Genomic DNA, 27883 nt, shown 5'->3' on the forward strand with positions numbered 1-27883 from the left:
GGGTTTTACTATTCTGTTTTGGGGCAATTTATGGAGCCTGCTCTGTACATGATCAATTAGTTAGACATAGTTTACTGCCGCTGACACATATTGTACCGTATTTGCTCTAATATCGGCAAATGCTCCGAAAAATGCCCCTTGTCTTATATTCGAGGTAGTCTTATAATGCAACCTGGATCCTCTCCGGCAGCCGGTTGGTCGAGAAATGCAGGCAATCTCTGTTGTTGCCGGGGCTTCCGCTTCTATGACGGAGCGCCGGCGTGACATGACCTTCCGGTCCGGTGATCAACCATAGAAGCCCCGGCGGAAGTGCCGGATAGCAGCAGAGGTTGTCTGCCCCGGTGGACGCGCGTAGAGTGGCAGATAAGGCATTACCGGGGGGCAGGTTGGCAAATAAAAGTAAATAAAAACAATCATAGTTTTTATTAAATATGAAATAAATAAATATAATATGCATTACTTAAACGAAAAAGTACATGCCTTAAGGAGAAGCTGCAGCCGTACCTCTGCTCTCCTCCTATACGGTCAAACTATTGTAGCCGCTGAAAAAGAGCTAATGCGTACGGGGGGCATTCTGGAGAATCCCCCCTGTGCAATTCCAAGGGGGACACCATAAACATTTGAAAGGGCCACACAGCTATCGTATACATTTGAGTGCATAGGATGGCAGGAGCGGCCCTTTAAAGCCTCATGCATTCCACCTCATGGACGGATACCCGGTGTTACAAAGTGTTAACTTTGTGGTATTCCCAGGATTTTCCCTCTGAATCACCATTTATAGCAATAAAAATGAAAGGCTTGACTTCTGCAGTTTTCTGTTGCTAAGCAACAGGAACTTTTTTTTTTGTAAACCTCCTGCGTACGATGTATATACTACATTTAACTACTTTGAATAGACATGCCTGAATTTGCGAGCATAAAGCAGATAATTGCCTCGTCATTATGAAAAGATTACAAAACACTGTCTCGGTCTTCCTTCTTTTTTGTGGTCTAAGACATCGCTTTATAACCGCAAAGCCGTCTCTTACCCCGGCGGAATTCCTCGGGTCTACCTATAGACCGGACCTTTTGGTTTTTCACTTGATGATGTAATAGGTTTAGAGATATTTGGCTCAAACATAAGGAGTTGTGTTTTTTTTTCCCCAATAGATGCTAAAATTGGCAAGAAAATGTCCTGTCTTATCGGTTATCTCCCTTTTCGTCCCATTTTTATTATAGCTGCGGTAGCCTGTCTAATAAAGAAAGGCAACTGCATGGGGAGGAATAGCTATGTGTAGCTGAAGGGGACATTTCATTGAAAAAATATTTTATCCTTAAGCTTAACACCCCCAGTGCTGTATGCGGTAATAACAGCCCCCCCTCCAGTGCTGTATGCTGTAATAACAGCCCCCCTCCAGTGCTGTATGCGGTAATAACAGCCCCCCTCCAGTGCTGTATGCGGTAATAACAGCCCCCCTCCAGTGCTGTATGCGGTAATAACAGCCCCCCTCCAGTGCTGTATGCGGTAATAACAGCCCCCCCCTCCAGTGCTGTATCAGCGTTGTCAGTTGTGATTTTCCTGGCTCAAATACCACACTGAGCTGATGCTTAATGGCAATGCTAATGAAGTCCCTTCCTCCAGTGTCCAGCTGGGGGATTAAGACTGAGCCATTCTATTGTTCCCCACTTCTAGTGTGATAGAGGGGTTTGTCTAGTAGACTGGGGCTCAGATAACAGAGCGAGAACTTATACAAATGACTAACGTGCAGCTGCCCCAATATGTTATATTAGGGCTAAGCTCAGAGACTCCCACTTGAGATGGGAGACGCATACGGTATGGAGAGAGGAGAGTAGCGTGTGTGTATGTATGTATGTGTGTGTGTATATATATATATATATATATAACTCTGGCAGGTAAGATTTAGCTACAAAGATCGTATGACTTCCCTGAAGAGAAGCGAGACTTTTCTTGACTTTTCTCGCTTGTATCTGGTGTATGTGTCTACTAGCAGAAAAATCCCAACCAAAATGTCTGGGCTTGTATCTTTTCAGAGATTCTGCATGACCCCCCCCCCCCCCCCGACTTGAAAATAAATGGTTAAAAGTTGAGAAAACCCAACTAAATCATACCCGTGCCTGCTTATGGGGACCATACGCTCCGTCGGACACGCGGTACCATAGGAGATACAATACACCCAACTAGACTTAGTGTTTATAAGGAACTACTCAACAAGTTTAACAGCATCGGACCGCTCTTCTTCCTGCCCTTGCTTTCTTTTAGCCTCCCGTCTGTCCCCCCAACCTCAGCCCTTTGCCATTAACCACTTTTATTTAGAAATGAAATGGGTCAAGTTTATAATTAAAGAGAAGTCTAAGAGTGGTTTCCGTACGTCTGAATTGTATAAATCCCTATTTAGCTTTTTTTTTTTTTTTTTTTGCCTGGCGCATGTAACTACAAATTTGGTTCCCCGCTGAACCTAGTTAATTATACCGAATACCTGAGCGGAATGTTCTGAAAATGATATGAACCTCAGGAGAACTCTATTCTGTGCTTAATACTCTAAAATTACCGGTGGCTATTTATATCCCTACCGCTAAAATGACTAGTACTTATTTGACCAGGAGCAGCATTGGGGTATAGAATGGAAAATATCTATTATATGAAAGAATAACCCATTGTATATATGTGATTATTTTTTTATATATATATATATATATAAATCTATAAATATACACACATACTCTCTCTCACTTCATGAGGTACACCTTGCTGGTACCGGGTTGGACCCCCTTTTACCCCCTGCTTCAAGGTTGGACGTGTTGTGCGTCCAGAGGTGGGATTCTGCGTACCTTGGCCGTAACGAGGGGTTATTGTAGTTAGTTTCCTCCCCCACCTTCACAAAGTCTGCCTCTACCAATCAACAGCAATCAGCAACGTCACATTAGGGGAGGGATAACTTAACTTAGAGATTTTTGTGTGTCATGATGAAATACCACGTGGCTTACCGTAAGCGGAGATGCAGGGTAAGAGCGACGGGGGTTGCTGCAATGGTTATTTGGTGCTTTATTATGCTGCGTGGTTTGGGGCGTCTAGAGGACAGCTATTGCCGCAGGGAAAGACTTCATCTGGTGGATCTTTTTTTTGGGGAGAAAGTCTTACTTTGATTCTTTCTGGGCATTAAACTGGTACGTGGTCCGCTTTCAGTCTGGTGACACTGGATCTGCTCTGTCTTGCGTATTTCACTGGGGTTCCGGGTGATTCTGGTGTAAAGTTCAGTAGGGTGGTCTTATTGCCATTGATTGGAATGTTCCGATCAAAAAGCCCACTCGGCTTCCAACAAACATACAGATAAAGATCTCTCATCCGATTCAAGACAAATTACCCTGGCGTGGAAAGCCGTAATACTTATGTTTTGTATTTAAAAAAAAAAAATAAAAAAAATAAATGGAGTTGAGTTTTTGCTGTAAGATCTCGCTGAACATTAAAATGCGTACAGAAGCCATTTAGTTTGTAATGTTTGTATAATGATTTATGCGAACTGCCCTGATGTGGGCAAAACACCCCATCTGTTACCCCACACACACCCGTGAATCATCGGTCCCACAGCTTTCACAACGCGTATTAATTCAGACTCCCCTGATTTTACCGTGTTTGTAACCAATTTTAAGAACTTTGATTCTCTAAATATAGGAACAGATGGTGTGTGTGTGTGTCGGTGTGTGTGTGTGTGTGTGTCGGTGTGTGTGTGTCGGTGTGTTCTTTCTGAAAAAGCCCCTGGGTTTAGGGCCACATCTGTAGGAAGTGGTAACTGCTGTAAGCATTTAGTCATCAGATTGAAACAGGAGGTTTTATGGTCCACCGTACAGCGACTTCCGTATTTAATCCCAACATCAATGATTGCCTTTCGTCTCCTCCAATGATTGCTTTCATTCACTCTTTATTCAAAGATGAGAAGAAAGAGGAACGGCTTTACTTTCATTTTAAACAAAGTTTCTATGAAAATGATAGCATTTACGGTAGATCAGAGGCGGCTTTAGGCGTTGTGGCGCCCTGTGCGGACTACTCCTCTTGCGCCCCCCCCTCTCTGCCCCTTCAAACTACCCCCCCCTCTCTGCCTCTTCAAACTACCCCTCCCCTCTGCCCCTTCAAACTAACCCTCCCTCTGCCCCTTCAAACTACACCACCCCCCCTCTGCCCCTTCAAACTACACCCCCCCCTTACCTTGTTGCCGGAGTCCTGCGGTGAGAGCGGGAGGCGTCCGTCTTCTCGCTCTGCCGCGGTGCCGGCGTTTCATGTTGAGCGCCAGAATAGTCTGGCGCTCAACATGAGATGCCGGCACCGCAACGGAGTCACGGAGAGTGAGGGGCGTCGAGCGGTTGCTGAGAACTTCACGAGCGACCGCTCGGCGCCCCTGCCCGGGACTTAGATTAAAGCATCGTTTGTTTTTTTAAAACTTTTTTAACATGAATGATGCTAAATAAAGTTTAATAAAAAACAAACAAACCCGATGTTTTAAGTTAAGTCCCGGGCAGGCGCCCCTGCTACCCTGCACAGGTCGCACACCCCTAAGGCCAGCCCTGCGGTAGATGTTATATTGGAAGCTTCATCCATGACCATAAGCCGACTGGCGAGCGTCTTGCGTGTTCTCTTTACTATCGGATGAATTCCGAGTCGCTTGTATGTTCATTGAAGTGAAACAAAATATCTATTTTTTTCCCTCTTTTGCAGTGAGCAGAGCATATGCCAGGCCCGGGCCGCCGTGATGGTTTATGACGATGCCAACAAGAAGTGGGTACCGGCCGGAGGTTCCACGGGATTTAGCAGAGTCCACATTTATCATCACACAGGGAACAACACCTTCAGGGTGGTGGGACGAAAGATCCAGGATCACCAGGTCAGAGCTGGGGTTTAATTAGTAACTCCTGTGCCAGACGCGTGGACGGTTCCTTTGGCTTCTGTTACGTTACAAATATCTGCTTGTTTTACCCGATACTTGACGTTCTTACAGATATCGAGCAACCCAAACCGTTTTATTTATGTTTCTGCACGATGAGATTGATCTGTGATGGGTGGGTTTGTTTCCTTGTCGGTTTTAATGAGTAAAAACCTTTTGCAAAACAGTCGTGTCCATCCTATGGATGTATCGGCGCGGCCTGTGCCTGGGCAGCTTTTAGGTTGAAGAAAAGTCCATCAAGTTCCTCCTCGCTGTTGATCCAGAAGAAGGTAGAACGCCCCCCCTCCCCCCACACACACACGCGCGTACACATTGAAACCGCTTCCAATTACGCCTCAGAATGGGAAATAATTTCCTCCTGAAGCCAAAGTGGCCTCTGAATTCTCATTGGACTATATAGTCCTTATAACCCGTTATATTCCTCATATTATATACTCTCCGGCCATATAACTAATCCCGTCCTTATAACCCGTTATATCCCTGTATATTCCTCATATTATATATTATATACTCTCCGTATAACTAATCCCGTCCTTATAACCCGTTATATCCTGTATATTCCTCATATTATAGATTATATACTCTCCCCCGTATAACTAATCCCGTCCTTATAACCCGTTATTTCCCTGTATATTCCTCATATTATATATTATATACTCTCCCCCGTATAACTAATCCCGTTCTTATAACCCGTTATTTCCCTGTATATTCCTCATTTTATATATTATATACTCTCCGGCCGTATAACTAATCCCGTCCTTATAACCCGTTATATCCTGTATATTCCTCATATTATATATTATATACTCTCCGGCCGTATAAATAATCCCGTCCTTATAACCCGTTATATCCAGGGGCGGACTGGGCCGGGGGGCAGGGGGGCAATTGCCCCCCAGGCCGCCCTAAATCCGGGCCGGTGGGCCGGACTGACGAGCATTCAATGCGGCTGCGGCCGCAAAGTTAAAAACTAAGCGGCCGCGAGCAGGATTGAATGCGGCCGTCATGCGTACCTGGCGTGGGGGGGAGGGGGGCGGTCCGCCCCGGCTGCCGCTCATCTGAGGGGTGCCACCATGCCGGCACGCCTTCAGAAACGATGCGCGCGGCACAACATTGAAGCCACGCCCACCGTCTTCCGCGCTCAGTGCACCGGAAGGACAGGAAGAAGAAGAAGAGGAGTAGGAGGAAAAGTGAGAGTGAAAGAAGAAAAGGTAGGAAAGAGTGGATTAGTAAGTGTGTGAGAGTGATGGGTGTTATGCTGAATGTAAGTGTGTGAGAGTGATGGGTGTTATGCTGAATGTTTGTGAATGAGGGTTTCAGATAGCATGGATGTGTAAGTGTTGGGGGATAGCTTGGCATAGGGAGTCCGTAATCACATTCCTTTCATGCCCAGATTCCAGCATGTAGTGGCTGCCTAGGCATGATAGGAGTGTGATTGCTGTTATAAATTATTTTTTGGTCCAACTTCGGTGTGTTAACACTTTTATTGGACAGAATAATTCAATGACAGTATTAATATATATATATATATCATTGCAAACAGCAATCACACTCCTATCATGCTAAGTCAGCCAGCACATGCTAGAACCTGGGCATGATAGGATTGTGATTGTTGTTATATATATGTGTGTTTGTGTGTATATATATGTTAATATTGTTGTTGATTTTTTTGTCTAATTTTTAAAGTTTTTTTTTTTTTTGTTTTTTTTTTCAGTTTTGGCCAAGTGAATGCTGAATTTTTAGTTTCAGTCCAGAATTTTCATTTCGGTGCATCCCTACTGTATACTATGCCAGTCACTAAAGTGGTAAGCCTACACCACATCAATGTTTGGCTTAGTATATAGTGATAGGGGTTGTCAGTGTCTGGCTCAATGTATAGGCACACATTGACGGTGGTACCGCGTAATCCCTAAGCATATAATGATAACAAATATGCTGTACCCCTGTCAATGTTTGCCTAACCATAGAAACTATGCAGTTTTAAAGTGTGTGGGGGGGGTGCCACATACAGGGTCTGCCACAGGTGCCAAATACTCTCGGTACCCCCCTGCATCATGCGGCTGTCAGACCCAACGGCCATTCCTCAGCTCCTCTTCCCACGTCTTAAAAGTGGTGGGATGAAGAGCTGAGGCATGCGGTGCGTGCACGCCGGCCACTTTAATTTCATTAGGCGCTGGTGGAGTGACTGCCGCACGACGGCCGCTTTCAATGTCGCTCGCAGCCGCTTTGATGGTGCAACGGGCCAGTTGACTAGACTTGCCCCCCAGGCCTTAGGCTGCCAGCCCTCCCCTGGTTATATCCCTGTATATTCCTCATATTATATATTATATACTCTCAGGCCGTATAACTAATCCCATCCTTATAACCCGTTATATCCTGTATATTCCTCATATTATATATTATATACTCTCCGGCCGTATAACTAATCCCATCCTTATAACCCGTTATATTCCTCATATTATATATTCTCCGGCCGTATAACCCTTTACATCTCTGTATATTCCTCTTTATTAATAACTCATCCGGCTCATATTTAAAGGCATATATAGTCTGACAGTCTGTGTAGGTCGTGAATTCCACATATTTTTGTTACTTGAAGTGAAAGTTCTGTCATTTGGTCTGAATGGATGACGTCTTGTTCTTTGCGGAGTCCTATTAAAGAAACAGTCCGTCAGGGAGGGTCTGGGATGGTCCCTGTATGCGTTTTGATCTATGAAATGCCCGTGTTTATAGTTACCGTGTAAGTGGCGTGTGTTAATATCTGTTAAGATGACTGGGTACACAGTATCTCCTCGAGACGTGTACTTTGGGTCCAGAAGCTCCTAAGATGCCGAAGCTTTATTATTATTAAGTCATTATTATTATCGGTGATCATTTATATAGCAGCAGAAACTGCTCTTTACACGGTATGTAAGGTTGAAGAGCTGCCTACAAAATAATACAGCGGTATTCATAGCGATGGGCATCTTTTGGGTAATAAAGGACAGGTGCCATCTATCGGTGAACTATTGGTTTCAAATGAGTCATAGTAACGCGTGTTTAAAATATATAAATACACATTATGCGGTAGTCCCATTGGAAAAAATTATTTGAGCAATAAACCCAGTGCTGAATACAGTAATGTAGATTAGAATTGTAGAAATTATTTCAGGTTCCCAATAAACCCCCTTTATCTGCAGACCTGGAGCCGCCGTCGCTGTCAGTCATGTGATATTTTGGGTGACTTTCCCGGCTCAAACACCACACTGAGCTGATGCTTTATGGCGATGCTAATGAAGTCCGTCCCTCCATAGACTTTCATTAGTCAGAGGGTGAAATGTTTTAGGCTTGAAGTATTTTTAGTAATTTTATTTATTTTTTGTAGGGCCAAATTTGCCATTAGTGGCCTATATGGCTTATCTAATACTTTAATTAACGGTTAAATGTCCCAGTAATATCACCGCACAGATAAGTGGAGTCTAATCGTCGCGTTTTGATGGCTCCGCTAACCTTGACGCGCTGAAATGCTGATCGTTGTTAAATTCCAGCCCCGTCGTGGCTACCGTCTCCACCTTTACATTAACGTGTTGCGCAATCGCTAAGCGTTGGTGTTAAATGTTAATTCTTGGCGCTGAAAGCTTTACTATGTTTTACCAGCTTACCCCGGGTGGACCGAGGGTTCCCGACCGATCCTACAAACTGTTACGCATTTACAGAACAATGAAAAGGGCTAGGAGCTTTTTCCGAAGGAAACTTGCATCTTTTTAGCGTTGCTTATCATGCCCTAATAAGCTCTCCTTAGCAGATCTGCCCCTGACACCCCTGCTATAGAAGAACCTATATAAAAGTAATGAGAACACATCTCCATGGCATTTAGCTGGGAGACGGGCATAGGGGCAAATGCATATGGGGGGTTTCTTCAGAATCCCCCCGTGGGTTTGTGGTCGCTTTGCCAGGCGGAGAAGCATATGGGTTAATTGCCTCTGCCCATTGCTAATAGCCCTTTCCTCCTGAATGAAAGACCTGTTCTTCTGGTTGGTTTGGCCAAAGATCCACATTGGTAGAAGAAAAAATAAATGTTGTAAGTTCCCCCTTTCACGTGAAACATTATTGCTTTTTATTACTGGAATCCAATTAAAAACTTTCAATAATATTGCGTTTTGCTTTTGTGAAACAGTTTATGGTTTTCAGGCCGCTGCTTATCAGCCGTTTGTATGAGGTTCTCGCTCTGTTATCTGATCCCCAATCTACTAAACACCCCAACTCCTTATACAGCCTGTGGGGAAATAATAGAATGGCTCAGTTCTAGTCACCCAGGGGGACTCTCCCACTAGTCAAATTCTGTGGAGGAAATGATTTCATTGGATAAGCAGGCCTTCATTAGCGATGCCGTAAGAAATCTGCTCCGTCACAGCAATGGCAACCTCCGGGTCTGCAGGTAAAGGGAGTTTATTGGAACAAAATGAGATAATAAACAGGTTTTTGCTCTTTGTTGGTTGTCAGGCGAGCCCCCTGCCGGCGACCAATAGAGTCGCTAGTATGGACTTTTAAAATTCCGGCGCCGAAACTTGTCCTGGGGAGACCATTGGAGTCCAACGGAGTCGCTTGTACAGACCTTTTTAATTCTGTCTCTGATCTGCCGAGACCAGCTGCCGGGTGAGACGGGGCTAAGGTTACCGCTCCTTGCCGTATGTTCCCGCGCTCGCCCTCCCGTCTGCCGCTTCGTACTCCAGCTGTCGCTTGCGCTGCTGTTTCGCTTTTCCCTTGCCGTTCTCTCGCTTTATCCTTTTATGCTTTTGTCCTCTATAGTTTCTGTTCCCACTCTGTATCTCCATCTATATCGCACACGGTTTTCTTTCGCCAGTCCCCCCCATTTAGCACTTTACAGTAAACCAGCAGTTTACAGGATTGGGAGATGGGGGGTGGGGTAGTTGTCAGAATCCAGCAAATCAGAAGTTCGTGAGAATCGGCACAAATAGCATTATGACCCGAAATAAATGTGTATTCGATGGATGTGGGGATCGAGAAGGCGGTCAATTGTGCGAGTGTGTGTATATATGTGTATATATGTGTATATGTAATACACACGCCCAATATTTTGCTTTTTAATCCTGAAAATTAATACATCTCTGCTCTCGTGACAGCTAATGTGAAACTATTCTTGTTGCCCCCAGGTGGTGATTAATTGCGCCATCCCTAAAGGACTGAAATACAATCAGGCGACGCAGACCTTCCACCAGTGGCGAGACGCCCGGCAGGTCTACGGCCTGAACTTCGGCAGCAAGGAGGATGCCAATGTCTTCGCGAGCGCCATGATGCATGCCTTAGAAGTGCTGAACTCGCAGGACTCCGGTAAGACGACGGTTTGAGATTTGGTGAATATGGTAAACCAGTGCCATGTCTGCTAAATGGCTTTCACCTCGCAGTCCAATCCTCTCCTTGTTACATCCCCATACTGTTATGCTTTAATGCATTAGCCTCTACCACTTCCGCTGGGAATCTGTTCCCCTTATTTACCACCCTCTCATTAAAGTAAATCTTCCCTACGTTCCACCTAAGCCTCTGTATATCCCCTCTTTCTCTCCTCTCCCTTTATCTGTTTGTTTACCTCATCGCTGGTTCTTTGGCCAGAGAGCGGTGACATCACCGAGCGCTTTGTTTAGAATCTCAAATAAAAATCACATCATCAACATGGAAGTCCGCCCGGAGTCCTGTTTATCCACGCTGTAAATCTACCGCTGACAGCACGATCCAATGTCGTCGTGTGATGTATCGGTCTCCGCGTGACCCCCGGGCTTTGGGGCGATCTTCTCTGTACTCAGACGGGATTATCAAATCTTTAGGGGAAAATGAAGTCATTTGTTGCCTAAAGACTTTTTAAAGTGAAATAGCTGTCTCTTTCCTCCGTTAGTTTGGAGCCCTTCCACGCTTTGCGGGGGATTGTCTGCAGGGTCTCAGCTATGACTTTATTGACGCCTAGAGCATCTTACGGCGACTCGTAAAACTTTCGCAGGGCTGCGTCCTATGCTTTCCTGCGGGGGGCACGGTGTATCGGGGGTCGTAAGGATCCCGCCGGGATTAACTAGGTTGTGTATTTTATGAAAGAAGAAAATCAGGGAATTAAAAAACAAAAAAAACAAAAAAAAAAAGCGTTCCTAACTTTTGGCTGGATCCAAACCAAATTTGTCAGCATCCTGGGGTAACCAGACGGCTACTTCATCGGCTTATACAGGATAGCCGTATACATTTTATATACAATTCCCGGGTTAAGAGGCTTCTGGTTATTCTATCTTAATATAGATTTTCCTTGGCGTCATTCTCAGTATGTTGAGACCGCGGCAGAGAAATAGCCGAGAGCTCCCGTTGATCCTGACATTGTTTGCAGTCCTTCCTTTGTAATATTTATTTCAATAGTTGACAAGAGCGGCGCTGTATACATAGAGAAAAAGTTTAAGTAATGGGGTTTTTTTTTGTTGAAATTGAAGCTTACTGTGTACTTAGAGAGGGGATTTAAGGACAAGAAAGAAAAATAGACCCTTAAAGCTAAAATTGGGTGGGATGATGTCCAGTGAAACCAATGGCACCCTATGGGTTTCCTATTCAAACACTGCCCTCTTGTGGTCAATCATGGGTACAGCATGTGACAAACGTGACTCTGCTGGAGTGGGTCTAAGTTTTATATTCGTATGTTAGTTTGGAAAATTAAGGTTTCTTTAAACGCCCAAATAATTGGAGACCAACAGCAATGGCGAAGCTGGAGGCCGAGATCACTAAATATCCGAATGAAATGGTGTTTACGTATGAAAATGTGTTTGCCAAAGGAGCAGCCATGCTCAGGATCTGCATATTTATCCATCTCTCCATCATGATTAAATGTCTGACGGGAGTAAGTTTATTGTAAAGTCAAAAACAAAGGGAGTTTTAACCCCTTAAGGACCAGGCTGTTTATTTTATGTACCCTTTGTGACTTTTGTGGCCCTCGTGTTTAGATGTAATTTGTATTATATATTTTATTTTTTTTTTGGTCTCGTTGGATACGCGGCCACCACGTTCCTTTAACACCATGGACGAGCTGGGTTTGTTTCTGAATTGCCACTTGAGGTCAACTGAAACCTGACGGGACCTGATAGAGTTGTTACATTGTTGTCCATCTGGAGAAGCAGAAAAGTCTGAAAGGCTCCCGTCTTTCCTGAAAAACCCTTCGTCTTGTTGGGGTAAATATCTGTTCATGAGACATGAGCAGAGTGTCTTCTGTGTCTCCTGGAAACCTCGTCGTCGGATGTGAATGGTGGTCTCCGGGAGAAATCCAAAATTCCTCGGAATAGAATCCGGTGAAGCTTTGGCCTAAGCCGGCACGTGGTCCCCGATCACACAAAGTACCACCAGCTCTTGGTTTTCTATGACTTACCCAGCAATATTGTTTAGATCTTGGCAAAAATATGGCTTTATTTTGCATAAAACAAATAAATTGACGATCTATTTTTGCATCTTCCGGCGGGCTGATCGTCGGTACTGCTGACCATATTCTAAAGCGTTCTTTTAATGGCTCTGTCTGGAGGACAAGGCATTCTTCTGGAGGTTAATGAATCAATAATTGCAATCTTTGAGTAGCGATGGTTAATATGCTGAAACGCTGTCTTTTGCTTGCAGAGAGAAATGCTTTTATTATTTTTTTCTCTCTCTGTTTACATTAGCAGCGAGGTAGTGGTTTGAGACTTATGGATATAGAATGATAAATAATTCAGGGGCTTCGGGAAGGGCAGACTGCAGTGAGTTTTAATGTAAGAAGCGAGAGCTGGAATAGGAGAGCTTGCTGTGGCTGTGAAGCGCTCGAGAATGAGCGGTCGTTAGGAAAATGGTCCTTATCCTTCATGCCGATGGCCGCCGAGAGGCTGCGTTCGAATCTTCCCATCGCAGTGAGGAGAGCGGCGTCTGGCGGTACCTCTGCTGTCACAAACGGGACCATGCCCGCATCTTCGGCTGTGAGTACTCGCTCTTCGGCTTCGCGGCTTCCAAGCATCAGAAGTCATTCTGTTTCTAAGCCACTTCCAAAAGTATTTTCCTTCTGAAACTTTGTTTTGCTGGTTGAAGGAACGTTCTTGTCCCTCCAGAGTAACTGTGGCCCTATAGATGGGCAACCACAGGAGCATTTCTAAGTGAACCAAGTGCTTGGAGGTGGTTTGCTCTAATAAAATATGGCGGATCCGATGACGGCAGCTTTAAGAGTTTTAAGCATAAAACTTTATTGTTTGGATCGTAGCGATTGTTACAAGGTTTGGTCTCCACAGCGGCTGGTCTTTTGGCCAAATGCATGGGACAGGAATTCGGCTCCTGAATCGAAGACGAGACCAGCGGCTCATTAAGGTCCAAGTCTCTGCGACGGGAGAAACGGGCAGACTAGACGGGGGCCGGTTTGAGCCATCGAGTTTCATTTCCCTAATTATTTTGAACATTAAAAAAGAGAATCCGGCCTCCTGCGTAGAAGGTTTCTGTATCTCTGTACGCTAGTAACTGCTAATCTGACCGTAGTATTTAGGACTCCAGGAATCCAAATCTTCTGGTTTAACACAAGTAGGGATCTCCCTATCTGCCTTTTTTTTTTATTTTTGTTGCGTTTAACTGCAGTAGTATTCAGATTACCTTAAATCCCTCTAAAGTCATCCCGTATTTGTTTCTTCGATTGTCTGTCAGGTAGACAGTTAACTAAGAACCAGCCTCTATTAATCATCAGAGCGTGAAGAAGCTCTGCATGTATCTTCGTCTTCGGTGTTCCCGTACCTGATTTTTAACATTTCCATCGGTTTTGTTGCTGACACAGCTGGTTCTTATGCTAATTCCACCGCTGTCTGTGCTGCGGGGTAATTTGTGTGTAAAGCTGGGGCATATTGACGACTTTGAAGAAGTTCCATACGGGTGACGTGGAGGACGGGGTCAGAACCAGCTGGATATACATATTGTTGGACCCTTGGTCCCGTATTTTGAAGAGTCTCTTGTTCGGCTAATGTGGAAACCGCTCGCGATATGGGTTATTCCTAAATATGTTGCCTTTATGCATATTTTTCGTCTGGGAGATAATGGCTATTTTTATCGCTTCTGATTTTTTTTTATTTTTTTTATTTCCAGTGTTATCTTTTGGTGGGTTTTTCTTCTTCTCTGTTGGCTGAGTGTTCCTTTACGTCGTGTCAGCAGTTGACCCATAGAAGGCTTCATTCCTCGCACATTCTTAATTCTTACGCTTCATCTGCTTTTCCTCAACTTTTCTGCTTTGTGCTTTCCACGTCAGGAAATCGTTGCATGAAACCTGTTCTTATTGATACTTTTCTCTTCCCAGGTCCAACGTTATCTCGGCAGAATTCTCATATACCTTCTCAAGTGCAAAATGGCCCATCCCAGGAGGAGCTGGAGATCCAGCGAAGGTAATGAATGTGAATGAATTGGTTAAGCGATAAAGATCTCCGCGTATTACGTAGCTTTGGTCGGTTAACTCCATGCAGCCGTGTATTCCGGAGATGTTCTGTGGCTCCTGCAGCTTCAGACGCCCCAACTATCCTCAGTGTTCTAGAACATCTAGAAGTTCTACTATGTTTCCAAATCATTCTCGCTTCTCCCCCAAGCTTTTATGTTAGAGAGGCCATTGACTGCGTGTAAAGGAATATCACCCAGCTGCTCCTAGTAAAAAGTGACTCAACATTTCAGATATATGAGAGGGCATCTCTTAAAAAGCAGAGCCGCTATCTAAACCCGACACACGTCTTCTGGGGAGCGCTCTGGAAGTCTCTCATCGCACGCGGTTTGCTGCATGTCTGCCCGGCAAGGAATACCGACGTATTGCCGACTGGGTGAGCGGCAGGATTGTGTGTGCTTTCATTAAGTCACTTTGTATTTATATTTTTTTAGCTTTGTTACCGAGTGGTCGTCGACGTAACAGACTGTAAAAGTTTATACTTTAGGGTTAGGGCAGGGAAGAGAGTGTTTTTTATCTGAAACGGGATAGAGGGATATGTAATGTAATATGTAAATATTAGGGTTGGGCTGAGCGACCACCAAAAAATATATGGAAATTATTTCGTGGCAGGGTTTTTTAATTTTTTTATTTTTTTTTTAATATCTACAAATGAAGGGATCTGCTCCTTTTTTTTTTTTTTTTTTTTTTGTAAATCGATTTTAGATATTGACGTATACGTACCACAACTGTTAATGTAAAGCGACGGAGGAACTTGAAAAGCAATGTTTTGTAAGGCGCTGGGAGCCGAGAGAATGAGCCATGTTGTAGATGGAAGTGCTTAGGGGCCCCACACAGTACACGCTTGTTTGTTTGAGGCTTCTGTCCGTCTGTCGAGTGTGGGGAGCTTCCGGACCGAGGTCTCTTGGGGTGGCTGCGCCCCCACTTCTGGAGACCCCCATAAGGTAACGTAGGCCCCCTATTAAAAACGTAGTGAGCCGTTTATTTGGCAGGCGTAAGAATCCGTGTGCTTCGCTCAGCACTCCTACAGACTTTATACGGTGTGTTTGGGCGAACGTTGCTGAGTAAGCAGTTTCATGGAGTGTGTGTGTGTGTGTGTACGTTATGTAAATATATTATGATATGGCCGTCCCCAGATGTTATGTCAAGGTCATTAATGTTGGAGAAACAAATCCCAATGCACCTAAAGAGAAGCCGTTCCGAGTGACTTAGTGGCTGCTGCCAGAAGACACCCACTGTTTACACAGGAGAAACAGCTGGGGAGGACTAGCCCGTGGGGTCTGTTTTGATGAGCCGGGGCCGCAAGGGCCTACTTATAGCTCTGCTCCGTCACCGGTATTTAAAGCTCTTGTCCCCCCTCGCGCTCCCTCGGCTTGGAAGCTGACAGATTATCCATTTGGAGCCGGCGCTGGAATCTGTGTTTTGCTACTGATGTCATTCCCGAGGGGGGCGAGGACATTAACCCCTTCACTTCCAGCTGTCCGCTGTCACAAGTGTCACGGATCCTGGACTCGGAGGGTTAATTCACGAATATGTAGAGAGCAAAACTCTGCTCAATTTATGCTTAAAATTATTATAAATCTAGCAAGAGAGGAAGAGGTTAATGCGCGGCTGGGAGGGGGCAGCCCGGGGCATCTATTAATAGCCGTTTATGTATCAGACATCTATATCTGTGTAATTGTGTAACAGAAGTTTATCTCGGAGAAGGAGAAATGTTACAACATGAGGCCAGAACCTAACACTAGAGGGTCAGAGGCCTCAATGGAAGGTAGTAGATAGGTGGAGCAGCCTCCCAGCAGAAGTGGTAGAGGCTAATACAGTGAGGGGATTAAACATGCATGGGATAGACATATGGCTCCTGAATCTAAGACGAGACCAAGGTTTGAGTCTTTACACATTGGGGCCGATCTGCCGGCAGATTCTATGTTTCTATACCCAACAAAGTTATTAGGAATTCTAAAGAGGGACTGGCTGTCCCAAACCTAGGGCACTTGGTTAGTATGTTGTTTGATGCGGTTGAGTGTTCCTCGGTGCCAGCACGAACTTGAAAGCGCAGCAAATGCTTTTTTATTACGGGAGCCACCAAAAAGAAGTTGCCTCTAATGCCAGCCTAGAGGAGGAATACGCTGTCGGGGATGACATCATCGTGACTCACCGACCACAGCCTGGTGGCTTGGGGGGGGGGGGGCGACACCATTTATTTATAGCATGGAAGTCACTGTTACGGCCCTATAAAAAGCCGACGGTGGCCCCACGGGGAGATCTCTCCCGGCGTGTAATGAGGATGAAGCCGCACGGCTGCTACATTGTACTTCAAAAGGGAAATGGGCCGCGGGTGGACCGGCTCCTGCTGTAAGTACCTGCGTAGAGGGGCGGCGGATTTACTCGAGGACTTAATACTTGCCCCAGAACCGGGAAGCTGGGTCTTCCTCTTAGCTTGTTGCCCCCAGTAGTGTATTCATGTATATAAATCCTTTCATAGAAATGGTGTATTCATGTTCCAGGGCAGCATACGGGTAACATTTAAAATGATCCCATGCCCCTGACTACAAAATATGTCTATCCCATGCATGTTTAATACCCCCTCACTGTATTACCCTCTACTACGTCTGCTGAGAGGCTGTTCCACTTATCTACCACCCTCTCGGTAAAGTAAAAAAAAATAAGACATCGTTACACTAGTTCTGTCTCATTTTGATACAAATACCGGCTTTCTAATGTTTTAAACCTAAATAAATACTTCGAGATACAGACAAAAACAACGCGCTGGTGTAAGATGTTGTCGCCGTCACATTTCTGTTTGGCTGGACAATGTGTGATATTCTATTACAGAGTGTGTTACCCGCCGAGCAGCATATAGCGCGTGCATGAATGAATGTGCATGAATGTGTTGCTCTTATTCACGATATTCCTTTGATTCCGCCGCAGAGTTTTGTATGTATGTATGTATGATAAAGTAGTTCCCTAAACCTCTGGGCAAGCTTCCCCTAAAAAGTAACGTAATAATTAATTTGACTCGTTTTAAGTTATTTTATGTATGATGGAGGTTGGTTAAGGGGGGGCTTTGTGTGTTTTACGCTGCTCTGGTGCAGGTTCGTGCGCTTCCTACAGCCCGCTCTCTATCGCTGTGCGCCTCCTCCGGCGTAATGTGACGCGATACCCCGGGGCCCTGCGGACGGCAGTGGGGGAGCGTCGGTGGAGTAGTTGTGCCGGTAGCTGCCGTCAGGGTTGGGGTGGCCCATGGTTGGGTAACTTACTCCAGACGTCTCCATACATCGGAACATCAATCGTTCGCTCCGTCCTCACTGTAGCTTCTGGATGAAATCCGTGCCCTTCCTAAATACACGACCGCAGTGAGATAAAATAAGCCACAGTCCTTGCCATGTGCCTATATTTATCTTCTAATATATATATATATATATATATAACACATACAGTATATACGCAGCTTGTATTTTTTCTGTTCACTAATGTCTCATTATAGAACTCTGTGTGTATTTACACAACTTTTCAAAAGTTTGGGGTCACTTAGAAATGTCCTTGTTTTTGAAAGAAAAGCAAATAACATGAAATGGATCAGAAATCCAGCGCAGATGGGGTTAATGTTGTAAATGACTATTGTAGCTGAAAACGGCTGATTTTTAATGGATTCTCTTCATAGGCGTACAGAGGCCCTTTATCACTCCCATCACTCCTGTGTTCCAATGGCCCTTTATCACTCCCATCACTCCTGTGTTCCAATGGCACGTTGTGTTCACTGATCCAAGCGTAAAAGGCTAATTGATGGTTAGAAACCTTTTTGTAATTATGCTACAGCTAGAAATGTCCTTGTTTTCCGGTGACCCCAAACTTTTGAGTCAAATTTGGTTTGTTCTAGGCATTGGCCGGCTTATAAGCACAAACGGCTAACATACCTGCCCCTGGTCAGGGCAAATAATCCTCTCATGCGCAGAGGAACGTTTTTTTTTTTTTTGTTTGTTTTTTTTTTTTGCTGGGGTTTCGTTTGACGACAGAGAGGACGATTAGTTTCCATTAAAATATTCATATTAATGGCATTTGATCCGAGGCCTTTGATGGTTTCTATGGCTCCTTTTATTCTTATAACCGCTCTCCCCGTTACTTTTCAGGCAGCTGCAGGAACAGCAGCGACAGAAGGAGCTGGAGCGCGAGAGGCTGGAGCGGGAACGGATGGAGCGCGAGCGAATTGAAAGGGAGAGGCTGGAGCGGGAGAGAATCGAAAGGGAGCGTCTGGAGCGGGAGAGAACCGAAAGGGAGCGTCTGGAGCGGGAGAGACTGGAGCGGGAACAATTGGAGCGAGAGAGACTGGAGAGAGAACGTTTGGAGCAAGAACAGCTGGAGCGCGAGAGAGAGCGGCTAGAGAGGGAGAGGAAAGAGCAGTTAGAGCGTGAGCTGCAAGAACAGGAGAGACTGGAGCAGGAGAGGAAAGAGAGAGAGCTGCAGGAAGAGCTGGAAAAGGAGCAGCTGGAATGGGAAGAGGAGCAGAGACTGTCCAACGCTGGTAAGAATAGCCCTCCTGCAGCAACACACGATTGGTTGAATTTTTTTTTTTTTAAATTTATTTCTTTACTGAGCGGGTGGTAGATAATTGGAACAGCCTCCCAGCAGAAGTGGTAGAGGGTAATACAGTGAGGGTATTAAACATGCATGCGATAGACATACGGCTCCTGAATCTAAGACGAGACTGCAGCAGCTGCCCTCTCCACGATCTGCCATTTCTTGCCACTGCTTGATGGTAAATCAATGATGTCCCCTTCCAAGCATTTATCCGTTTAACTACGGGCTAGAATTACCTTCCTTAACGAGCGGTGACCAAGAAGTGACCGCAAAGGGCTACTTAATTGTATCCGTTTCTGTGGGGCCTTTCGTTAGCCCAACGAAGTCGCATAAAGCAAATAGAATAAGAATCCAAAACTCAGAAAAGCGCGGTTCCACGCATTATAAAGACCTTCCAAGGGGAGAATTTAGTGGAGACTTTCCGAGGAATTCAGAGAAAATATGTGAACGAAATAAAAATAATAATAAAAAAATATATATATTTTTTTTTTATTTGTTTTATGGGTACAGTTGCTTGGAATGTCTGCGATTTTCCTTTGTAGGTTGTGTTTGAATCTCTTCATTTAGTCTTGGCGATGAGGTCCCTGGCACCGGCTCCATCGTTTAATACATTAATATTTTGAAAATTCCGTTAGTGCCCGCGGGGCAGCCTTTGCTCACAATTATTTTCTTATTCTTTGTAACATTACTTTTTGATTGTTGAATTATTTACCAACTACGCTGAGATTAATTTCATGCGATAACGTCCTCTTTTGCCTAATCTCCCGATACTAACCGTTTTTGTTTGTACTTTTTTTTTTTTTTTCATTTGAATGCTGGTTTGGTTGCTTCATTCGCTCCTTTTTTTCTCTCTCTCTCTCCCCCTTCTGTTTTGTTTTCCGTCCTGTCTGTGGCTGCTGTCCTCTCCAGAGTCCTCTTTCGACAATTCATTATATAACCCCCCCCACCATGACTTCTCCGGCTGCCAGCCTCATTCGCCATCTCCCATATCTTACGCTAAAGCCATTTCTGTCCCGGCAGCCTCTCTCTGTACAGACTCCATGGCTGACTTTGTAGTCGTGAACTCCTCATCCATTAACTCCACGCCGCCGACGCCTCCCCTGCGGCACTCCGCGTCACGTTTTGCTACTTCTTTAGGCTCAGCTTTCCATCCTGTTCTTCCCCATTATGCCACAGTTCCTCGACCCCTCAATAAAATCTCCCGACCCCCTTCTCCGGTGAATCCTGCTCCCCTGCCGCCGCCACCTCCCGCAAAGCCCATCTCCTGGTCTGCTTCTAACTTTGCGCCGCTCCCTCCCTCTCCTCCGGTCATGATCAGCAGCCCTCCCGGGAAAGCCACCGGTCCCAGGGCGGTCCATCTAGTCTCCACGTCCGGCCATTTGGCTCAGCTGGCCCTCATACCCACCGCTCCAAACGGGCACGCCGATAGCTCTTCTTACGACGCATCTCCCACTTCGCTCCCTCATCCTGCACCACCCGCTCCACCTCCACTCCCATCATTCCCACCATTCTCTTTGTCTTCACCTCCAGCCGTCAGCCCTTCTCCCGGCACCTCTGTTGTCTCGGCACCCTCATCCCAGCCTGGTGTTCTCCCTTCTCCCTCTGCAGCTTCCCCCGCATCTGTTGAGAACTCTTTAAACTCTGTGCTGGGAGACCCCCGTGCTTCTCAGCCAGACTTGATCACCACCTCTCAGCTGACTGACCCTACGACCCACCCGGGTAAGGCTTTCTGTCACCGCGACTTACTCGACTAACCTGCGCTTGTGTTCATCAAGCTTGTGTGTAATGAAGGTTGGTCTACAAAAAAAAAAAAAGTGAACATTGAGCCTTCTCCATACTCCATACTACTATGTGAATCAGGGCTGTCCGCAGGTTTGTTGGGTGGGCTGCAAACATTTAACGTGGGGTATTGCGACCTAAAGCTTAAACCCGAGCCCGAGATCTCGTTGGCAGCCCCGATGAACCAAAAACGTGGTAATAAATTCTCATTTTCCTTACATAATGGCTTCGTTCACACGGGCCACATAACCGAATGCCGCATTCGCATATGACCCCCTCCCCCTCCCCCTGCTCCGGAAATCCCTTTCTGCCTCCTATATATACTTAGATTTTATTTTTTTTTATGACCCCCCCCCCAACTATACAGTTTTGTTTTGTTTTTGTTTGTTTTTCTTCTATTTGAAGTAGAAAAGCAAGTTTTATTACCATTTTGCCCGGTACCTTCCATTTTAAGAGCAGCGCAGTTAGATCTTCAGCTTTTGGGTCATAATTAGAAATGTTTACGTTTGAGGCCCCACCCCCATAAATGGCGCATGTTTTAAAATGCTCATAAACATCTTATTTTACCACTGCCCCCCCCCAGACACAGCTTAACCTTCCGTAATCTTAACAATGATACCTTTTGCTCTCTGATTTCTATAACTGCCCCCTCGTATTATTTGATCTCCCTTTGCATGTAGAGGGGGTTATTATTATTATTTTTAAAACTTGTTGTGAAAAGTTTTGACTCTAACTTTTTAATGTAGATCTTAACATTTTAACACCAGTCCCCCGTTAGAGGCCGGTGACCGCGCGTCCGTTTACGTTCCATTATCTGTAAGATTGTCCTTCTATACTGTTTTGTTTGCATATAAGTTTAATTGCCCCTGTTTCTTCTATGTAGGTGTCATCCCCGGACCTCCTGCACCTCCTCCGCCTCCCCCTTTGCCACCGGGCCAGAGTTTACCGGCAGCAGCTGGACCCCCACCTCCCCCAATACCCCCTCCACTTCCTCCTTCAGCTCACGTCCCACCGCCGCCGGGGCCGCCACCACCGCCGGGGCCACCGCCTCCTCCTGGACCTCCACCCAAAACTAGCCAGGCTCCTCCCCCGGCTCCGCCGCCGCCTCCAGCTCCTCCTCTTCCGTCGGCGGGGGCTTCCATTGGCTCAGAAGAAAACCGTCCTTTGGCGGGCTTGGCTGCCGCGCTTGCCGGAGCCAGACTGAGAAAGGTGTCCAGGGTAAGGAGCTCTTCTTACTTCCATGTTATCTTCCTCATTTACACCAAGCACAATGGTTTATTATTTATATTTATAAACGTTTAGGGCGTTTTTTACCAGTTCTTCAAGGTTTTCACAGAGTTAGCTAAGGTTTTGAGAAATAGTGTCAAATACTAGAGTTTTGTTGAAGCACGAGAACATTTTTGGTACCCTTAACGTCCGCTATTTTACGTAGAAAGGAGAACCTTCGCCTTTTGCTTGTCTCCTGGATAAAGCTCGTAATCGCGTTCCATTCAGCGTTTGTTCAGAATTTAATAATTCTGTTCTATTTTCCATTAGAGCGAGGATTCCTCTGGCCCAGGGGTCGCAGTCGCCGCAGGAGCGGGCTCGTCGGCTGCCAAAACTGAACCTAGTCGCGGAAATGGACCTCTCCCCATGGGAGGCGGAGGACTCATGGAAGAAATGAGCGCCCTGCTGGCACGAAGGTACTGTCCGGTGCGACCCCTGAGCAGAAACGCCGCGGGGCGTAAGAGCTGATTTAACCACCGCTCTCGTTTCCAACAGGAGGCGGATTGCCGAAAAAGGACCAACGGTGGAGTCCGAGCCGAAAGAGGAGAAGCCGGTAAGTAAAATGGAACCGCGCTACACGAATACGTTGCGCTGAGCCCATGGGCCGCACGTCCAAGTTTGCCCCAAACCTTTTCATACATTGGAGACCCCATCTCCACTGACGAAACGTGCTCGTGATGTCTGTCATTAATCTTGCTTATTTAAGCCATATATAAATGTGACGCTGCTTTGGAGGGGGGAGGGGGGGCAATGTTTTCAGGCCGCTGCATATTTAACCATTTCTATGAGTTCCTGCTCTATCTGGTACCCAATCTACTAAACACCCCGACTCCTTATGATACCGCCTGTGGGGAACAATAGAATGACTCGGTCTTAATTACCCAGCCAGGCAATCTGACTACTAAAAGTCTATGGATGAACAGACTTCACTAGCAGCCCCCAGGTCTGCAGATTCGTTCCACTGAGTCCACGCTTAGTTTTTCTCAGTTTCATGTGTTTTACATCATACGCTTTTTTCGCGTGCAGGAAGAGCCCGAGATCGTTCCTGCGAGAGTCCCCTCGGCCGGCACACCCGGTGAGTGCTCTGGGAATGTCTGATGGGAATAAGAAAATACTTTTCCGGGTGACGTTCTGCATTGACGTGTATTTATTTTTACTTGCAGAGCCCACTAGGAAGCCCTGGGAAAGGACTAATACGTTAAACGGCAGCAAGTCCCCCGTTATCTCCAGGTGAATCATCGCGCAGATACTTGTTATATAGATTTGTTTTCTGTCCGTTTCAAACGTCGAAGATCTCTACGTTAAACGTCTGTCATGTTTTTGTGAGATACATTCTTGCGAGAGATACAATCTAAGTAGACTGTTAGCACTCAACTCTAAGAATCATGCATCTGGGAAAGCATCCGTATCCGACTATACAGAAGTTATTTTATAATCCTTTACCCTTATAACCTGTTCCCTGTGAGTATATTTGGTTCATCGGACTCTGTCATGGTTACAAGTTGGTTTTCTTCCCCAATATTTGATGGTATTAAGCTGCCGTGTAATATGTCGGGGTTCGGTATGGACTCTCCAAGTCGGGGGGTGATTAGTGAAACGTGGAAGTTATTCTCGTGTTTTTTAACTGCAGACCAAAGTCTACACCGTCTGGGCAGCCCAGTGCCAACGGAGTGCAGTCCGAGGCGTTGGACTATGACAGACTGAAGCAGGTACTGTTGGTGCCCCCCATGAAGCGCACATTTCAAATGAGAATGCCCCCCCCCCCCACCTACCCCAATGTCTGCCTATCCTTTGTAACGATACCAATGCATGTAATGCCTTTATAGAAAGGTATAAAATACATGTAGCCTTTTTGGTGTCATTTGGCTGATTTGGCTTTTTTGCACCGGGCCATCATAGCCCTTCAGTTGAGTCTCCACGTTACCCAAAATCGGTTAAAAAAAAATAAATAAAAAAAATAACAATAAAAATATATATGAACGCAGACGACAAAAGCCGCAAGTCAGAGACCCAGAGAGGTCAATCTAAAAATGGCCCGGACTACCTGGCATTTGTCAAACCCTGGCTTATGATCTCCCCTTTGCCCCTTCAGGACATTTTAGAAGAAATGAGGAAAGAATTATCAAAACTTAAGGAGGAACTCATCGATGGTGAGTATACTCTGCGTTACTGTGGATCCTGTACAGTGACCGGGTTTCGCAGACGTGTTTATTCGCCAACTTCTCCTGGTTTGAAGGAGTTTTGGCCCAGCGGGATTATCCTGGTTGCCTTCCGCCCAGTTATTCTTTTAATCCAATATTACGTTTTCTTGGGACGTCTCTTAAGGATGTTCTTACGGTGTGGGAAAGTACACAGGGACTTGTCTGAAGGACAGGGACACCATCCTTGTCTGAAAGATGGACTACAAGCGCTGCAGACTTAAGCCGTTGAAGACTGACCCAAAGAGCTTGCGTTTATGGTCCTTCTGTTTTTTTGGGGGGGGACGTTCTGGGCTGTATCTTAGAGGTCTCTTTGGTGGGATTTGGCAGGAGAGTTGCAGTTTCACTCTGCATTATGAAGGACCAACCCCAGTGAGCTTCTCTGGAAGAAATGCAGGAGAAGCTTACCGAGGTTGTCCCTTCATAATGCATAATGAATGCGGCTCTCCTACAAGCTACTATTTTAGTGAATAAATCCCTTAGTTGAAAGTTTATTTAATTAACAAACTCCCTTTAATGGGGCTTTAAAAAGGGATAATGATGATATCTAAACATTTTTTTTCTCAACATAATAGCGTTGGCATATTAGATATACGTTCCAATACTTTCCTCAACCCTATCGGCTCAAACACACTGAGCCTTTATCATGCTGCCTTATAAGTAATGCATTCCTTAGTCTTAATCACCCAGAGGCCTCCTCTGATTAAAGTCCACGGAGAACTCCGTTAACGCGCCATAAAGAGTAGGGAATGTCGCCTAAATACCGCAGCTGGCAACTTCCATTCTAGGAGCGATATGGAATAGCTGAGCTCCTTCGGTGCTACTCGATTACTGTAGACTACACTCCGTTTAGGGCTCAACATTCTAACTTTATAAATTATTTCTAACTTTTTCCCCCCTTTTCTTTCTCTTCCCAGCCATCAGACACGAACTTGGAAAATCCAACAGTTCATAGAGCGGCCTCCGGACAGCCAGGACACGATCGCTTCACTTTCTAAGCAAACGGGGAACAGTATATATATATATATATATATATATATATATATATCTCTCACTCAATATATATATATCGGACTTTACAGATTTCTCTCTGGATGTATATGAAAATCTCCTGGTTTTTCTGCTTTTTTTTTTTCTGCACTTTGAGAGCAACAGGAAAAAAAACCAGTCTTAATGTTACTGTAACGATTAAGCAGAAGTTACTTCTTCACCGGTATACGGAGCTTGCAGTGCGAACGCAAACCACGTCGCGATGAGATTGCACATATAGGAGCGCAAATGTTTTTTTTAAGAGACCGGTCCTAGCGGGTCGTACGGTCGTGGACTGCAGGCGTAACTCGGGTCTGTCTTCCTATAATATTTGATTATTCCCCCAATAACGGTATCGACATTCTGTATACGCCGGCCGTGCGCTCGTCCGGAAGCGAGGGATCGCGGGCACGGTTTCGGGAGAATCGCCTATAGACGGTTTTGCTAATTTTTTTTTGTTTGTTTTGTTATATAAATTGACGGAATGCCTCTGTTTAACTTTATAGATTCAATTTAAAGAGGGGAGAAAAGGCAAAGATGATAAATAGGTGCCTAGCCAAATACTTTCCTAATGCAAGGTATAGCGTTGAATCTGATCTCCTTCGGTATGCTAAGATCTAGCGCTTTTCTGCACGGGAATTCTTATTTTACGTAATCGGTACCACGACCCAAGAATCTGCCCCCCCCCCCCCCCCGATGATCCAGAGCGTGCCGCCATTCATACTAAATACCCTCCATGTACCCCTCATTTCTCTCCGGTCCTATTTACTATAGGTAGACGCGTGTAGCTACAGGGAGGCGATATCCGCTAACCGCCGCGATAAACGTCTGGCCGTATCCTCTTGCTTCCGGTTTTTGATCCATCCGGGTTCTGGGATAAGGTCACGGCGTGACGTGCCTGATGGATGCGTCCTACACGACGGCACGAAGGCTGCGGACGCGATCACCCCGTTGGGCCTGTAGTACACGACGACACAGCTCGGCACGTCGGGAGGCTGCTCTTTGAACCTCGACGGTCTTCGAGGAGACGTCCACGATGGTTTAAAGCGAATCCTCATGGAATGTTACTGCCGGCGGAACAGTGCCATACTCACCACGGAGTCTGCCGGAAGAGAACAAGGCTCCTCTACGTTTTTTTTCCTTTTTCTTTTTTCTCCCCCATCGGCAGAACCGTATTAAAATCAAACCCACTAAAGTGCTGGTCACCAAAGCAAATGACGTCTAAAGGAGATTCCGAACAAGGACTTCGGTCTCCAACACAGGCGCGGACTCTGTCTTTTCCCAAATAAACTGTCGTGCATGGTCAGAAGACGGGAGGGCATCGCCGTCGGCTCCGCGCACCGACCCGCTTTTACTCAAACGGGGGAAAAAAAGAAATCCTTCTCTACAGTAAACGTCCACCTTTTTCTGCAGACGCTTCCGTCGTTCGAGCGTTCCCGCCATGTATAAAGAGTTCTTTGTGTTTCTAGAACAAGTTCGAGGCTAAATGTTACGACCGCAAACAGTCCAAAGTAATAGACAATGGGCGTTCTGGGTCTCGAGCGGAATTGGTTTATGCACTATACGTTTTGTGCCTTGGTCTGAAATTTAACATGACTTCAGTTCTATAGTATTCCAATGTCTTCACCGTGTGTTCCCATTTTTTTTTTTTTGTCTCCCCTCCCCCGCTCACCATCGCTTTTTTTTTTTTTTTTCTTTTGGTTTGATATCTCCAGACCCGCTGGATCCATAAATGCTTTCATTAGAGATTTCAGTGTTTCAAATCCCGAAGGTCTATATTTTCTTTCATCTATAAAAAAAAAACAACCCACACAATTGTATCTTAGCCTTGACTTTTTTCCCCTTTTTGTGTACAGGTTTATTAGGGGGGGGGCTTCGCGATCCATAATTTTTCTTTTTTTTTTCCTTGGGCGCCAAAGGCTTTTGGGGGGGTATTTCCAGAGGAGCATTCTGCTTTTCCAACACTGTGACCTTGAGTTGTGAGGAGTTTATACCCGCGTGGTTCCGAAATCAATCACAACCAAACTGAATGTACAAATCTGAGTGCTGGTGCTGAAATCTCTACTCATTCTAATCACGATTTCACTGTCCTCGTCGTCGCCATTTTTTTCCCTCCCCCCCATGTGTGACATTTAAAGCGAAATTCAGAAACACTAATGAATGTTAACTTCTTGATTTGCCACTTTTTTCCCCCTCCCCTCCCCCCACAACCCATCTCTGTATTTTTTTAACCATTGTTTGTTTTCTGTTTTAAGATTTAGTACATTCTAAGTTTTTTGTTTTTTTGAGCAAATTAAATAAAATTGCAATATTTCTGTTGCCATCATTCGTCTGTTGAAAACTTTGGACTGCTAAGAGTTCTCGCGGAGGGGGGAAAAGGGGGTGGGGGAGGGGATGTAAAAAAAAAAAATTGGTAAATTTTCTCTAGGGTAATGCGATCGTTATTTTTCTAATTTTAAGAATCTTTTTTTTTTTTTTTCAGAATTGAATAAAAACGCCAGCAATGTCAGAGTATATGTAATACTTATAAAAATGAAGAATGTATATAAATGTATTTGTGGGTGTCTATCTTCATTAAGTGAGATAACGGATAACGTCCGGGGGGGGGCACAAATCATATTTATGTATCAAAAGCAAAAATGCTCTGAATTCAGAGAATTGTC

At 45.3% G+C, this 27883-nt stretch overlaps 1 protein-coding gene across 1 annotated transcript; it reads left to right on the forward strand.

Moving 5' to 3' along the window:
- Positions 1–244: 244 nt before the first annotated feature.
- LOC149281652 (protein enabled homolog) lies at positions 245–25146 on the forward strand. Its single transcript, XM_089499090.1, has 14 exons — positions 245–276; positions 4709–4874; positions 10085–10262; positions 14242–14326; positions 18501–18892; positions 19858–20667; positions 21611–21945; positions 22264–22409; positions 22489–22546; positions 23020–23068; positions 23157–23223; positions 23624–23702; positions 24086–24143; positions 25109–25146. The coding sequence occupies exons 1-14, from the start codon at positions 245–247 to the stop codon at positions 25144–25146; spliced, it is 2493 nt and encodes an 830-aa protein (XP_089355216.1).
- The last annotated feature ends 2737 nt before the right edge of the window (positions 25147–27883 follow it).

Source organism: Sceloporus occidentalis, unplaced genomic scaffold (genome assembly GCF_023333645.1).
Source record: "Sceloporus occidentalis isolate IW3139 unplaced genomic scaffold, rSceOcc1.0.p SCAF_129, whole genome shotgun sequence".
NCBI lineage: Eukaryota > Metazoa > Chordata > Lepidosauria > Squamata > Phrynosomatidae > Sceloporus > Sceloporus occidentalis.

Coding starts and splice junctions, on each gene's coding strand:
- LOC149281652 (XM_089499090.1), top strand. CDS start 245: ATGACGGAGCGCCGGCGTGACATGACCTTCCG. Junction 23,703..24,085: donor ACTATGACAGACTGAAGCAG/GTACTGTTGGTG, acceptor TTGCCCCTTCAG/GACATTTTAGAAGAAATGAG. Junction 24,144..25,108: donor TAAGGAGGAACTCATCGATG/GTGAGTATACTC, acceptor TTCTCTTCCCAG/CCATCAGACACGAACTTGGA.